This window comes from Myiozetetes cayanensis, unplaced genomic scaffold (assembly GCF_022539395.1).
Source record: "Myiozetetes cayanensis isolate MyiCay16 unplaced genomic scaffold, myiCay2020 scf15, whole genome shotgun sequence".
Lineage (NCBI taxonomy): Eukaryota > Metazoa > Chordata > Aves > Passeriformes > Tyrannidae > Myiozetetes > Myiozetetes cayanensis.
The window spans coordinates 5385529-5401885 of NW_026087159.1; the positions used below are offsets into that span (position 1 = coordinate 5385529).

The 16357-nt window shown below is 44.0% G+C and overlaps 2 protein-coding genes across 2 annotated transcripts in view; both read right to left on the reverse strand.

Moving 5' to 3' along the window:
* The window catches only part of BRS3 (bombesin receptor subtype 3), a 478452-nt gene that overhangs the window by 436973 nt on the left and 25122 nt on the right, over nucleotides 1–16357 (reverse strand). The gene's annotated exons all lie outside the window — the stretch shown is intronic.
* On the reverse strand, nucleotides 7669–12328 carry VGLL1 (vestigial like family member 1). The gene is made up of 5 exons (XM_050310685.1): nucleotides 12270–12328; nucleotides 11451–11680; nucleotides 10462–10878; nucleotides 8385–8444; nucleotides 7669–7709 (listed from the first exon to the last, which is right to left on the reverse strand). The coding sequence occupies exons 2-5, from the start codon at nucleotides 11659–11661 to the stop codon at nucleotides 7669–7671; spliced, it is 729 nt and encodes a 242-aa protein (XP_050166642.1). The 5' UTR covers nucleotides 11662–11680; nucleotides 12270–12328.

Consider the following 16357-nt stretch of genomic DNA (forward strand, 5'->3'; position numbering starts at 1 on the left):
CTCAGGAGGAAGAGATGCTCATCCTCTGACCCTGCCACCTGCCAGCAACACCCAACTCCAACACACAAGCCCAGCACACCCTGCAGTGTCACTGCAGAATGAGTGATGACAGACAGCACAATCACCACCACTATTATTTTTCCAAAGAGGTCAGCTAGGAGTACATTTAATTTTTTGAACAGAGATTTAGAGAGGTCCAAGCTCTGAACCAGGCCCCAAAAAGAAACAAAGAATAATGGGTCATTGTTATCCATGGATATTCATTTACATGGCAGCATTGAGCATTCAGGAAATGCAAGAAATTTCCTACATGGGCAATAACAGTATCTTCTTTCATACCATAAGGACTTCAGGCTCTCAGTATTTTTCCTGTATACCAGATGGCTGAAATAGAAATACTTGATTTTAGAGCCACTAAGGAGTTAGACTGAAGTGATTGAAAGCCATTGCTTCAAAAGGGCTCTTAGAAATGCCCAGAAAAAAAATAGATCCAAATGCAGGCTTGAGAGAAGGGCTCTTAGTTTCACATCCAATCATACTTGGTCAGTGAAAACCCAAATACTGGTCATTTATTACCTGAATGATATACCCAAAACTACTTCTGAATAATCATAAATCATCAAAGTAGCTGTCAGCCGACAGGCAGCCTCAAAACACACATCAAGAGCCAACATAACAGCTTAAAAAATCCTGCAAATGCGTAGAATGATTTGACTCATTTAATTGCTTAAATCAAGCCAAAATCCACTTTAATGATACCCCTTACATACAAAGAATATGTCACAAATAACGCGTCAACAGAAATACATGTTTAACACAAAGAAGTAAAACTGGTTCTGTGGCAGATGCTCGTTTACATATGTATTGATTTAATTACAGATTTCTCTCCCTCCTTTCAAGATTGCTAAAAAAGATTCCGAACACAATCCCAGAACTGCTCAAACTGAGCCAGAGAGACTAGAGACACTAATTTTTTCCTTTGGTTGTGTCTACAGAGATGTGCAACATTCCTGCTCTTATTGACATAAACAAAGTCGGAGGCACGGGCAGGACTGCCACAGCTTCAGCTTCTGATGCTCTGCTGCATGTGAGGAAGCTCTTTCCTGTCTTCCTAAGCATAAAAGCCAGAATTGGGCCAGGAAATCCTTGGGTTTTCAGTCTGCATTAAAGCAAATTTCTGTGCCTGCTGCAGCTGTCTGCATGAGAGACAGGGCGGGTGGATGTGCACAGGGGAATAAACCTGGCCTGGGTTCCCGTGCTCCCCAGTTTGCAAAGCCACAGAAAGCATTTTTCCCAGGCAAGGAGGGGCAATAGAGAAGGCTCTAATTTCCCTGAAATCCCTCCCTTCCCAAGCGTTTCTGCATGGAGACAGGCAGCAGTTCTCATTAGTCACTGTTACATGGTTGTTTTGTGCCCTACAGCCTGTCAGTGTGGGAAATCTGCCTGGAATCAGAGCAGGCTGCCAGCCTGCTGCAGCCTGGGCAGCACCAGCACCCTGCAGGATGATTCCAGAGCTGCTTCCCAAACTGTCATTTCTAAACAGTGTTTTCAGGCTGCTTCCCTGTCAAGCAAAGAGAAAAAAAAACCCCAAAAAAACCAAAAAAAAGCAACTAGGTTTTGGGATACCACTACACAGCCTGTGGGCAGACAGTGGGTTTTTACACAGGCAGAGGGGTCATCTTTTGTGCCTGTGCCGGGAGGATTCTGCACAGGGATGCCTCGAGGGATGACAGTGCCTGGCACATCCCTGGACTCGCTGTCTGCCCATGTCTGTGGCTTTGCCTGCTGATCTTCCTCATCATTGCACCATCCTACGGGTGTTCCTACAAAACAAGAGGTCCACAACAGTGTGTTTTGAACAACAGACCTAGAAGCCTCCTCATCAGACCCAGCTCATCCCCCAGCCCTGCCCAGGCAGGAGTTAGTCATGCACTGTCAGCAGCTCGGCCCTGGCTTGGAGGGCAGAGGAGCCCCACTGACCAGCTCTGTTCAAGACATCCCCTTATAGATGATGCATACAGATTTTATGCCTTAAATTCATCTAACAAATGGAATTCTCTGTATTTTTTCCCCCCCAAGAAAAAGGACAAATGGTTCAACAATGATCCTGATCCTACATATTTGGACAAACACAAAAAAACAGTCCAAATTGCCCAGGGCGAGTGTTGGGCAATCATTTCATGCTCTGTTGGCAAATGTAGAGGTCAGCAAGAGGGTGCTTAGATCCTGCACAGAGCAGAGTGGAAACAGCCCCAGTCCCTTTTGCCCCTGCCCTTTAACTCAGAGTAAATCACTCACCCTCGTGCTACGCAGAGACCTCAGGTCCTGTGCACCCAGCACGTGGTGCAGTCCTTGGTGCTGTTTTTCTAGCAAAGCAGGATAATACCTGGCTGCTCTTTGCACACTCACAGGCAGCAGTCATTGGTGCAGCCTTGGGAAGGGGAAAAAAAGAGTGTTTTGATTCTAATCTTTTCTCAAAACATGGCACAAACCCAGCACCAATAAATAACGTGGGATAGGTGGAACTGTGATAGTATCACACGTCTCAAATGTCTTGGTTATGTGACAGCTTGACTAAAGCCAGGAAACTTTCCTTAGGCTCTACTTAGTCTACCTTAAAAAACACAAACAAACAACTCTATGCATCAAAAAGTCCAGCTGGAGGACTTTCCTAGTTGCCCATAATTTTTAATTAGCCCTTGTGTTTTCCCCTCAAGTGGTTTAAATACAGTACCAGAATGCACACAATGTTCCTCGTGCTGAACTGCACACGGTGACTGCTCTAAATATCATTTATCCAGCATACACTTAAGACTCAACAATATTTGGGCAGTTTACAAGAAGCAGTGTCGTTCCTCCGTGCCCTGCAGAGAGCCTGGCTCTTCTGCATTAGTCCACACTGCTCTACAACCTGCACAAAACTGGAGGTCTTGGTTTCCAGAGCCACAACCAGATCCAGCCAGACTTGGGGGTTGCTGCAGTAGCTGGATGGGGTTCACAAAACTTCAAGATAAACAGGCATTCAAGGCTTCCACAGGAACTAATCTTTAAAGACTAAGAACGGGTTGATCTTCTGCAAGGCTAAATCAAAGGGTTATTGCTTGGCCACATCATTCACTGGTAACTTCAGGACTTGTGTCATCTCTGAGCCTACAAACACAGGGTAACAGATGGAGCCTGTGTGTGCAAGGGTGCTTTCCCCCTGCTGTCCAGGCACAGGTAGACAGTGTTCAACAGGCAGCTGGTTCAGGATTATTTTAGGCTGTGCTCAGTTACCAGAGATGCCCTTTGGGTGTTCGGTACATTCAGTTTCCTTCCATCTGCTCCGTTTGTTGCTGTTTGGTAGAGGGAGTCACCTAAAGTGACACCTCTCTCTGGTAAAACACAGTATTGGGAGCTAATCAAGTGCTTTATATTTCTGAGCATGGAAACTTTTTGTTTTAATTGTGCTGTGTGGGAAAGAGCTGTTATTTTATTCCTATCTCAAGTGGAAAGGTGGTAAGAAGGAGATGCAATGCTGCTGTATTTCAGAATTAAATGCTGCCTGATAATATTTCTGTAACCCTGTGCTGTATCCAGAATTAGCCACATGGAGAAGGAGAAGTGGGAAAAACACAAATTTCCCCACTCAGTCACAAAACCAGAGTCTACAAAGCCCAGGCTGGGGCAATGGGGGGAGATGAGAGTTCAGAGTTGAGGATGAAGGTCAGGGAAGCAGCCCCCAACTTAACCCTCACCTAGAAACCAGGCTGGGGAGAGGGAGAACCAGCAGCAGGGGCACTGGGCTCAGCCAGGTTCATGGTGGCTCATAGAGAACCCAGAGTCTCCTGCTGGACCCTGTTTTGGGGAACACCACATCTGGGGTGGCTCACAGCCAGCTTGGCTCAGCCAGTTCTGTTATGGCTCCAGCCATGAAAACATCCTCTGAGCTGTCCCAGAGAACCCTTGGCCCTGTGTCACAGCCCAGGGACTGACTGTCCACCCCTCAGCCACCTTTCCATCCCCTTAGCAAAGAAATTGTGATCTGTGTGATACGACCACAGTGGAGCTGTTTGTGCAGCAATCTTGTCAGTGCAGTGACACACAGCCCTCTGACACAGCCTGTGATACTGAAACAAGGGAGCATCCCTCTCCCAGCAAACAAGGCACCAAAACCACTAGTTTGCACCAGTTTTCCGCTGAAATCCTCTAATAATGATATATTACAGCTCTCAGTGGATCAGCAGCTAAGTGAAAGAGAGTCTTGAATCCAAAACATGCAATGTATTAAACCAGACAGTACAGGAAAACAGATCACAGAACAAAGTGGTGCAACAACAATGTACTCAGGAGCAGGACTGTCTTGCTTGGCAGAGCCTGCCAGAAAAGAGGATTAAAAACCACAAGATGGTAAAAAATTTCAGTGATGAGTGAGTGTTTACCAAAGGCTACATGCCACGTGGGTAGATGAGGTGTCCCTTGCTCACCTAGGGTGGGACAAATTAATTGACACCTGAACAAAAATGAAAGCAACAACAGCTTGTGTTCCCTTCTCTGAAAGGGATGATCCTTCCTGTCTTATTTATTTATTTATATAACCTTTAGGTATTTTTTTCCATAGCAAAATAATATCTCTTGTTTGTCATTGCAGTCTGGGACTATTTTTAACACTAGTAATGAGTGACTAAAGTGGGGTGGAGTAGCTAAGCCAGGTCGCTGCTCCCAGCCACCCACAAGATTTATCTGACCATCAGAGGAGGAGCTGGAGCAGGGCCAGCCCTCGTGAGGAAGGCAGAGCAAGACGCCTGCAAAGTCTGTGTCTTGGGACACACACGGTGAAAAAATGCACACCACTTCCTGCAGCTGATTAAAAAAGGGCCCAGACTCCTCACAGGGCAGGCATGTCCAGTGCCTGAGTATTTCTCTGCATCACTCTCTGACCAGAGCCCACAGACCGTGTAGTTTGCATCTCATCTGCCCATCAGAAAAAGATAGAAGAAAAGCCATCTGTGCAAACAAGTCATTCAGGGACCAGAGAATGCCCAAATGAAGGAAAATAGTGGTTTCTCACAGTAAATCACTAAATTGGTAAATTACTAAAAATCAGTTAAGTCAGTAAATTACTAAAAAATCATGGAATCATTAAGATTGAAAATACCTCCAAGATCATCAAGTCCAACCATTAACCCAGCATCACCACATTCACCACTAAACTGCATCCCCAAGAGCCACATCCAGATGCTTTTTGAACACTTCCAGGGATGTAACACCCGGCCCCCGCCTGTCCTTCTGGGCGGTCTCTGCAGAGGTGAGCTGGCACTCGGGGAGTCGGGAGCTGCTGAAATGGATACATCCCACATCCCTTCTCCCATCACCACCACAACTGCTGCATTCAGAGGAGGGATCAAAACTAACCGTGGGAAGTACCAGATGGCAGCTGCTGAACACAGCGAGCGGGCTGCCAAGTCCTTCCCAGGAAAAGAGTGCACCGACGGAATGGGAATGAAGGCACGGTCACTGGAGCATGACAGCAGCAGGGCAGCACTGGGAACACAGCACCAGCCTCAGCTGCAAGGCAAGAAACACTCCACTCTGGACAAACAATATTCTAGAGGACCATATGTGTGTACCTAGAGTTTTTTAACATATATATTTTATATACACTTAAAAATAAAAGCCTACCTAATGTAGGGAACTGCTGTGAAATGTTCAAACCCCTGTTCATACTAAATCATGTAAAGCAAGTTGCACTGATGGGTTAACTGTGTTTATTGCAGAAGAACAGAGAGATGCCAACAAACCCCAGCACACTCTGGTGCACCTCTGTGGTGGTGTGAGACAAAACACGGGAGCAGCAGAGCCTCTGTCCCCCAGCCTTCCACCCTGTCATCATCCTCCTGACAGCCAGGAAAGAGAGCAAGCACGTATGAGCCTGCACTAACAAGGGGTCCAGGGACCCTTGGGCTTCTTGGGCATTTGTTCTCTTTTCCCAGGTCTGCCAGACAGCTGGGCAAGGAGGACACAGAACTGCCAAACCCCGCAGCAATGGCTCACGGCGTCACCCTGGCAAGGCAGAAGCACCGATGCCTCGTGTCTGTGCAATAAGGGACGTGCATTTTAAAACAGTGGGGTTTTCCCCCACGCTGTCCAACCCCACTTGGTTGATTCACCAGAAACACAGGATTTATAAGCCACCTTGAACATTCCCAGCTGTGATATGCACAGGGCCAAACTCTTCAGCGAAGAACTACATTTTAAGAGAATTTAAATACACTGTTATGTGTCTTCTCAGACTTTAGAGAGAAATTACTTAAGCATTTTCATTTAGAAAGGATGGCAGAGGGAGAAAAAAATATTTTTTTTGACAGCAGAGATACCCAATATAACAGTCACAACCACTTACACCAGCTCAGGATTTGTCCTACAAAATCACAAGCTCCAGGATCTGAGAGGTCAAATTTCCTTAAGCAACTGCAAAGAGCTGTCTGAAAAAGTTAATCATGCTCCTTTATATTAAATTAATATATAGCTAATGGAGAAGGAGAAAACCAAACCCAAATCTTTTTTATCCTTGGGGTTTACAATAAAGGCTAAGCAATGTCTCTGACTGCAGGGATCACACACACAAACCTAAACACTGGAGACAGGAGGTTTTACTCACAGTAGCTTCTGCAAATGTGTTTGCCAAGGGTGAGTGGTGAAGCAAGGTGGGGGGGATCTCAATGTGTGTTTCAGTCTTGATGCACAGTTCAATCTGCCACTTCTGCTGTGCAGAGGAGCATCAAGACCCTCTGTTCAGCTGCTCTGAGGTCTGGGGGATGCAGCCACCACAGAGGGTTTGACTCCTGTCTCTTCAGCTGACCCAGTCCTTCATGCTCAATAATTCAAAATTGAATCCCACTGAGTTTATTTAGAAAAAGAACCTTTTACACCTGCAGAGAGGCTGGGAAAATAGACCATTCCCACCTCCAGCTTTTTGCTCCATGGTATTTTAATTGCACCCGATGAGGATCCAGGTCTCCTCTCAGAGCCAGTGTGAATTCACTGCTTTCTCCAGGATGATTATACAACACTGAGAGGGCAAACCAGAGCCTTCAGGCATAAGCATATTATATAGTTTCTGAAGAATATCCATGGGAATTGCAGGTGTGGTTACAAATTGCTGCACTTTCAAAACACAAACACGATTACGTGCTTTGCTGCCCCGTGGTTGTCTTGAAGTCTCTTGCCCATGACCTAAGACTATTTTAAACAATCTGGAGGTATCAAGTCAAGCTAAGAAGCTGCAGCATTGAATTTATGCAAACTGCAACCCTGCACTTATCAGTTATCAACTGCACTGATAAGAATTTTGCTTCTTATCAGGAGAGAGCAAATGAATAAACACAGAAAGATTAAAAAATGCTCAGAGTCCTTTCAAGAGGGCTACATGAAAAGCCTTGAGTCGATGATATTTCTCCACAACAGACATACTGTCAGGTTTAATACCACAGCTATTAGAAATTATTTACTGTATAGAAAAAGATGATTTTTTTCATTCCCTAAATAGTAAATAGCACATGTATTCTTCCAGCTGAGAGGAAAAGCACAGGATAGTTGCAATTCATTTCTTCTTGATTCACAGTTGCAAATAATAAAAGTTCACAGAAAGAACTTTCTCTTTCAGAGTAAAGTAGAAACATCCACTTGCTAAAAGTACAAATCTTGTCTTCTGTCATGAATCTGAATACCTGAAAGACACAGCAGCATCAGTAGAATCAAACATCACATTCCATGCAATCTCCTAAGGTGTTGTGCAAACAAAATTGCACCTTTGGGTCTGGTGCAAAAGAGCCCTTACTAGAATAACCAAAATGACCCATCCAAAGTATCCCCAAAACATTGCACATCAAGGAACCAACATCAGGGTATGACCCAGTCTCAAGAGACTAATAAAAATATGGAAACCTGAAGGCTCTGGGAGTAATTTCTTAGCACAATTCTCCAAGCAGTGTGGTGGTGCAAACTGCAGCAGTGCCAGCACTTGGGTCCAACAGGGACCTCAGCCTGAACCAGATGCTTGAAGTACAAATCAAGGGATATTCTGTCTTTCTAGGATCTGAAACTAGGACAGCCAGTGAAAAACAGGCAGCATGAAGTGGCACTCTGACGGTATAAAAACTAAAGTACATGGGGTTAAGAGATCACGTGTATCTCATTTTAATGTAACATAATTTTTTCTTCTTCTTTGTTAATGTAGTTATGGGAGGTGATGTGTCTATCTGGGGGAAAACCAAGCTTTTGAAATACAGCCTGGAAGCAAACAAGGAAACATCTTTAATTCTGCATGTATAAGCAGAGTATTTAAGAATGTCCTTCATAGGTGAGCACTGATTTGTTTCAAAATTACTGCTTTCATTACTCACCTGCAGTGGAGTGGCTTACACTGGGATTTTCTGAGCCTTGGTAAGAGCTTCCTTTCCTCTCTTAAAAAAAATTCATAAAAAATACCAGGGATGAGCAGAGATTCAACACAGAGCTAAAAGTAGACAGTAATTCCTCAAGAAACCTTGTGCTTTTGCAGCCCAGCCTATAGCACAGGTGCTGGGGAGCTCTGTGCTGTCTGGCACAGCAACATACACTTCCATAAATATAAATATCAGCTGTTCTGAAACATGACACAGCACAAGGAGAAGTATATTTAACAGAGAGAGGCAGGAAACAGGGACTCCCACAGCCAGACTAAATGCACACATCTGAGGGATTTGCCAAAGGCTCCCTGTGAACACAGACCAGCCATTTCTTATCAGTCCTTCTACTTTGATAAGTACATGTATGGCTCCCTGAATATTCAGAAAGGCCCTGTAAACATCCTGGAAGAAAAGGCAATGGGTGGGGAATATTGAGCTGTTTAATTTCCTTTTCAATTTTTCCCCACTCATCTTCTTTCCTGAAGTTTTTTGGGGAAAAAGTCCATTTCTGTTAACAGTGCTTCCCTATTTTGACCCCAAGACTGCTTTCATGAAGTATCTTCTTTTCTGGAGGAGTCATTTCCTGGGGTTCCCAAGCCTTGATAGGCTCACATTGCCCCCTTGGGGGAAGAGGGCACCTGACCTTGTTCTTAAATTAAATCCTAGAGTCCAGGCAGTGTCTTTAATTATACTGTCATTTACTAGGCAAAAAGACTAGCATGAGTACCTGTGCAATACACATATAAAGCTTCAGCTCAATCTATGTACCATGAGCAGAAAGTTTGCATTCCAGCTGAAGACAGAGCACTCTCCCTTTTCCATGAACACACACAGAGAGGTATCAGACATTGGAGCAGGAATGAGTTAACAAAACACCTACAGCTGGGGTCCTCATAACAGCACAGCTTTGGTGTATCCCCAAGAGAGGAACTGTGGATAAACTCCTGTTTGTACCTGCAGGCAGCCTGTAGCTCACATTCTGCCAAATTACTGCTGATGCAGTTTCGAAACTGGGTAACCAGTAGGTATTTCACAGCTGGTTATTTTTCAAAACCTAAGCCTCAGGATTGCTTCTTCACATGCCTGGTGCTTTTTATCTAGAAGCACCAAGTAGGACATGCTGTATTTTTCCAGCAGACTCCCTAAACAATTTCACAACCCTTTTTCTTGGAGGCCAGTGTCGAGCTGCCTGACTGGGGAACGCCCAGGAACAGCAATGCAGGCACAGGGCACCAGGGCTCTGGCCAGGAAGCTTGATCCCAGGCAGCTTCTCAAAGGCAGAAATTACTCACAAGGGAGCAATTTTATCCAGCAGATCTAGATGCTATGGGGACCTAAGCTGCTGGGAAATGGATTTCAGTCATCGACCATCTTTGTGCTCTGTCCTGGTGGTGCCTAGGATTGGTATTGCTACCAGTTATTGATAATAAATAAGCAACAATCATCACTTCTGTGTGAATTGCATTAGCTCTGGGATATCTGCAGGGAGCTAACACAGCCTTTGACAGGCAGGGCAGCAGTGCTTCATGGCAGGCAGCAGTTAGCCAGGAGACAAGGCAAGACTGGCCCTCCAGCCCCTGTACCCTCGTCATTCCAGCTACAGACTGGGAGGCAGTAAACCCCCAACCATGCTGATAAGGGCTGCAGCTTCCCATCCTGTATTCAGAACATCATTAACACCCTGCACAGTGAGGCTGTCCAGGGATCTTTCCTGACCACCCCTTTCTGGTCCCAGTAAGGGAGCATCTCTCACACATCATACCTGCTACCTATGGGGCAGAGATCCTGATAGCACTGTGAATAACGTTTATATTCACTTAAAAGATCTCCCCAATATAAGGTACAATATTTTGCGAGTAGGCAATGCACATTGTTTGATTAAACCATACCATCAGGCTAATCAATCCCAAGTACCACAGTACACATCGTGGTTACCTACTGAAATTTGAGAAGCTGGGGAACAGACTGCATTATTTTGACTCTTTACATAAGATGCCCTCAAAGAATGAAGTGATAGTAAGTATTTTCTTACCTCCCCCAGGAGCTGAACTTTGACTCATATTTTGTAACCTAGCAGGTCCAGTCATACAAGCAGAACTCGAGTGTTGCTTCACGGTACATTCTTGCATGGACGTCAGGCACCTTTCCTGCTGCAGAAGACCAAGAAGAGAACCGTATTTCCTGTCAGAGATGGGCTCATCCACCACGTGCAGGTTGGGCAGGGCAGGATGATACACGGAACTGGTGACACTGGGAGACCCAATCGAAGGGAAGGGCCACAGGTCTGCAGGCTGAGTTGGATGACTCCGCAGAGCTGATGGCTGGTATTGGCCTCCCATACCAGCACCCGAAAAATTCAGGTCAGAATTTGACACGCTTGTTGCGGAAGATGACGGATACGGTTTGTAGCAATGTGATGAGAAATTCCACTGATGGGGAGACATGCTATCTACTTAAAAAGAGAAAGAAAGCACCTGAAGTCTCATAAATTCCTACTTTTTTCTAAGGCAAATTCCAATGGACTTCTAAAGGAAGGCCACCAGATTGCATATTCATCCTTACAGAAAATATATATTCACTTTAGTGCTGCTTATCTTAAAAGTCAACCATAAGTTCATATTAAAAGTAGACTAAACCACCACCACCAATACTTCCAAATAAGTATTTTCTTACAGGTCACTGGCATAGGCAGGTTTCTTAACAACTGTATGCTTAGCCAAATACATTTTTGCAAAGATAACAACTCAAGTCATAATGCGTGTAATGCATCTGACAGTGATGGCCACACTTGGCTGGAAAATTGTGAACTAGCCCTGCCAACAAGCCCATGGAGAATTTGAGAATCACCCCAGCAAGCACAGGGATTTACCCAGGGGGTCCCTGCTACACAATCCAGGGCTTTATAAGTATGATTTTCGTTCTTTCTGTTTGCACACAGTTCCATATATTTAAGCTCACTGGATCTTAAATTCCTTAGTGAAAGCCAGTCACCCCCACCCAACACCAGGGAGAGGGGCTCACCGTTCTTCAGGACAGCATTGTCACCCCTGTGCTTTGTGCTCAGGTCTTGTGGGTTCTTGGCATTGCTGAGAGCTCTAGAAAAATGTTCATCTACCACGCTGTTGATATCCCCTTGGAAATAGGTAAACACAACGCTCTGAGATCCCCATTCTGTTTTCACAACTTCTTTGCTTTTACATGGCTTTGGAGAGAGCTTCCTTGTTTCTTCCATTTTTAAAAACCAACAGCTCCTGCAAAAGAACCCAACAAATCAAACAAAACAAACCTAGACAGATTAAAGTGATAATATTCAGCTTAAAATGCCCAGTCAGTGGTGAGCCCATCTTCCTCCTGAAATAGTAGGGCCAGAAGAACTGTGCTAAAAGGATTAGATTCTCCATCTGGGTTTCTGCTTTTTCCATGCACCTTTTCTTTACTGATTTCCTTATTTTATACTTCTAACATGGAATACTTGGGTAAAATGGGCACATCTATCTACCAGCTGTCATTTCTCACCCTGACCCTTGGCCTTAGGATTTACAGCTGTGCAAATGTGCCCTCAGGATAGAGCAGTGCTGGAATAACTGAAGCACTTAAAAAATAATTCAGAGGTGAGTGAAGTTCAGGGTGAACGTATCAAAATGCTTTGTCCATTTCTGGGTTTTGTATGGCTCAAAAAACATACTGACAGAGTGAAGAAAACCAAACCAAACCAAACCAGGAAGAATAACAAACAAACAAACAAAAACAAAAAACCAAAACCCCAACAACAACAAAAACACCTCCACCACTCATTAGAGCTGAAAATGATAATTTTAGATAAGGTAAAATTTGAAATACCTTGATCAATGTCAGCACAGACCTCCACAATGAAAAGACTTCTAAGAGTAACTCACTGCTTCACCTATTAGAAAAAGACAGATTGAATTATTAGACATTCAAATCAGGACAAATTCAACTAAAAAACCCCAAACCCAAAGCCAAACAAATGATCTTTTTTGTTTGAAACAATTTACCTCAGAATATGATGGGTCAGTTGGTTAAAACTTTGGTAGCAAGACTGCTGAAACACACACTGTGGGTCAATCCAAGTTACAGACTTAAGGCAGGAACTACACTAAAATAGTTTGCAGGAAGTCAACAGAAGACTATAAGACTTTTTGTTCTCCTTAAAAAATATCTGCTGCCAGATATGGTAAGAGTAGGACAAGGAATGTCACTGCTTGCCCTGGAGAAGCATCGTTTTCGTGCATTTGTGCAGTTTTTGGCCGCAGGGGAACAAGTTCCCCAACCAGAGCTCACACGTCCTGCCTTAATCAAAATCATATTTAGCAACGCTTGGGCTACAAATGCAATGAGAAGTTCCTGTTGCTTCTATTCAATTTTCCAGACTCATTGTCAGCTCATGACACTGCATAACATAATCAATTTACCTTGGTAGCAAAAAGAAGCCTGTTATTTTTCAGAGACCAGGCAAACCCTTGGCCAGTAGCCAGTTGTACCACGCAAAACCTAATGAATCATTTGATTTATATTTCCATCCAGCTAACCCTGCAATATCCAGCATTGCTTAACCTATTCCTGTGCATTTATCTGATTTCTTTCCTAGTCATAAAGCCCCCAATCCCCAGAAGCTTCCCAATAAATATTGCACTCATCTGTGTCTCAAAGGATATTCTGAAGTGTCTGCGAATGCTGCCTTCAAATGGTCTCTCAGAATTTCTTACACATGAAAAGACTGTTCAGGCTGCAAAGCCAAGTAACAGGCATTAAGAAATATAAGGATTAAGGTTATCAAACCATAATCTATCCCCATTTTAATCCTTCAACTACAAACTTCTCGTCCATGTTTATCACTTGCTTCTATGTCTAGCTTTGCTTGTCACCTCTATCTCCCTGCCCCATGTGCTCTGTTCAGTTCTCCCTGCTTCACGGTCCCTTGCTCAGCCAGCCCTAATCCCCTGCCATCAACTGCCAACTGTGTTCAAACTCGGGAGTTCCTCAGTCCTTATCTTGGGATTTCTATTGCTTTGCCCCAGCTCCGGCCTCACATCCACCTAAACACAGCGCTGGGAACAGGACAGGTTCAGGTTGGTCACCAGCCACAAAATGCAAGGGCGTACTTTAATAGTCATCTGATTCAGAAGATAATCTTTCACAATTTTAAAACTGACCCAGCTTTCCCAGACATGGAAAACTTACACCAAAAAAACTTCTTCCCGATTTCCAGGCACCTTCCCAAGGCCCATGAGGGGAGCAGGAACTAGCACAATGTAGCCAAACAACTGGAAGAACTTCAAGCACAGGAAGAGGCTCTATTTTTTCCCCAATCTTGTTTTAGAAAGCAACCCACTATTTAGGTGAATGGACTTTCTGGTTGCTCAGCTGGAGGCCAACACTTGCCATTGAAAATTCCAACCAAAGCAGTGAAAGCTTGGCGATCACATGGCCTGAGAAAGGACATCAGGCCATCCCAACAGCAAGCAGCAAACCAGCTCTTCCTTACCCTGCTCCAACACTACACATCAACATACAATTTAGAGAGCATTAGCTCTGGCCCAGAGGTTCATTTTTCCTGTTCCTCACTCAGTGCAAGCCATTGTGTCTTTGTACCACTTTCACTAACACGCTTAACTGGCTCCTGACATTAATTCTGAGCTCCTTTAGCACCGTTCATTGCTGTGCAGCAGCTTGTGTGAATTGTGGCAATGCCGTAAAAATAATATATTTTAAAGAAGAAAGGTCATCTGTCTCATTTTTGTTTTATCATTTCCTTTGAAAACCTCCTGTTCTTTCCAACAAGTAGCCATAGGAAGGTTGGATATAACCTAGGTTACATCTCAGTCCCCTCAGGATCATATGCATATGAAGAACATATATAATGTCCCAGCAGAGAGGAGCTACATTTGTAGCAGTCTTCATTACCTGAACTTCCTATTCTTCCATCTTCCAGCAGGAAGTCTTCAAAAGAAGGCAGAAATCCTTCCTTCCAACTTGTGTCTGCCACAAACTATTGTCAAAGTGGAGTAGAAGTGGAGCCCAGGATGAAGCAGACTCAGCTCACCTCACACTGCTCTCAGAATGGATTAATTATGGCAGAATAGTGCAAGTAATTGTCAAAGTTATTTGTCCTTCAGGTGGACAAGGAGGTGTCGTCAACAGAGGCTTAAGAGAGGTGTTTGTTGATGGCTCATCACAAGTGATAATGCTTTACAATGTCTCTCACATTCCCCACCCTTGTTCGCAGTATTGACTGCCCATCACCGAAGCTTCAGACAGGGAACTCTCTCTGTTCTTGGTTTCACGGAGCTCAAACCAGTTTTAAAAACAAATTAAAAAAAATTTCCACTTCCCACGTATTAAGCAACAACTTAACAAGCAGGCATTCTCTTTCATCCAGAGATAAGGGAACAAATAAGGGAACATTTGAGAAAGTCAGTGAACGTGGGTTGGAATTACCCCTGAGTTCTCTCTCCTACCTTAACTCACTGTCAGGAGCGGTGTCACACCAGGGAGATATTCCGGCTGCGGGACGGTCATGGTGTGTCCAGCAGTTTGGGATCCTTCCCGGGGCCCGGCAGGCTGTGTGTGCTCTGCAGCGACTGCAGCAGGAGACAAGCCACGTTCATGAACTCCCTACACACTTTTTAGCCTCCAGCTGCGCGTGAACAAGGCGTTTCCTTCAGCCTATCTGCTAAGAATGCATGAAATGCACTCCAACAAGTCAACCAGGTTAGGAGGTTTCAGGAATGAGGAAAATAGGATTGTAAGTAGGTTTGGGTTTGTTGATTGGTTTGGTTGCCTTTTTTTTTTTTTTTTTTTGGATGACAATGTGTACACAATAAAGAAGACTGTGGACTTTGGAAGAGTTTAGAGTAGGATGATAAAGAAGTTACGGCAAAGAACCAAACGTGGCCAGGATGATAAAGGTTTTTCTTATGCCAGGCTAGGACATATTCAGTAAACTTGAAAAACCCAGAAAAACTTGGTAACTGATTTTCTCTCTCTTCCTCACTGGATCTGTTTAAATGACTGCAGAAATCTTCAGAAAATAAAAATATTCTTGTTCTCCAAGGGCTATAGAAGGAAAAAGAGTTTGGGGGTTTTTTTTGTAGCAGGTTTACCAAAATTACCCAATTGCAGTCATTCCAGAAATGCTGTAACAGGGTCAAACTTGCCAGTATCAGCTGGAAAAAATACCTTGGGAACTAGAGTCACCAAACTGGTGACATTATATGTTTTATAGAGTAGCTTAGCAGTTTGTTTACTCACCCAGAAAGCAGGAGAGCAAAACCCAATTCCCTCTGCCTAAATACATATGAATCCGCCCTCTGCCATCTCCCAGACCAACTTAACTACCAGGCTGAGATTCCCGTGGTAGTGCTTAGCCTTTTATTGACACACTCTTTGCATAAACACATTTTCATTGTGAGACAGACTGGATTCCAGTCCATCAGCAGGGCCAAGAGCTCTCAACATCTTCCATCACTTCTTCTCTGATCCCCTTTTCTAAACTAGCTCATACAGCAGAGGTTTCTTCTGCTCAAGTTTTTCAGGACCTCATTCAGAAACTCCCTCTCATGTTGGCAGGTAAAGCATTAGTCAGGTTGTTAAAATGGCATCAGTTTAAAGCTCCTAGAAGGAACTACTGGCTAAAATGGGATTATAATCCAAAGTGTCAAAGCTTTGAAGAACAAAAAAAAACCTGGAAAAAAAATCTTTATTTCTGAGAATCAAAATTGAAATTCTACTTGTCTTCAACAAATAAAAACCCCACAATCTCATTTATAACTATAGTGTATGCTGTCATCCCTTCTGCTTCTTTTATATCTGTGCAGGTCCATTAACACATCAAGCCAGGAAGAAGACAAAACCCACAAATAGGGAACAAATACCATATCCCACTTACAGTTCCAGCCACACCTCTG

Bases quoted from the DNA above. Each gene is read 5' to 3' on its own strand.
- VGLL1 (XM_050310685.1), bottom strand. From the start codon at position 11,661: ATGGAAGAAACAAGGAAGCTCTCTCCAAAGCCATGTAAAAGCAAAGAA. The intron at 10,879-11,450 runs GTGAGCCCCTCT...CTTTTTAAGTAG, and splicing joins CAATGCTGTCCTGAAGAACG to ATAGCATGTCTCCCCATCAG. The intron at 8,445-10,461 runs GTAAGAAAATAC...ATTTTTTTTAAG, and splicing joins AAGTTCAGCTCCTGGGGGAG to AGAGGAAAGGAAGCTCTTAC.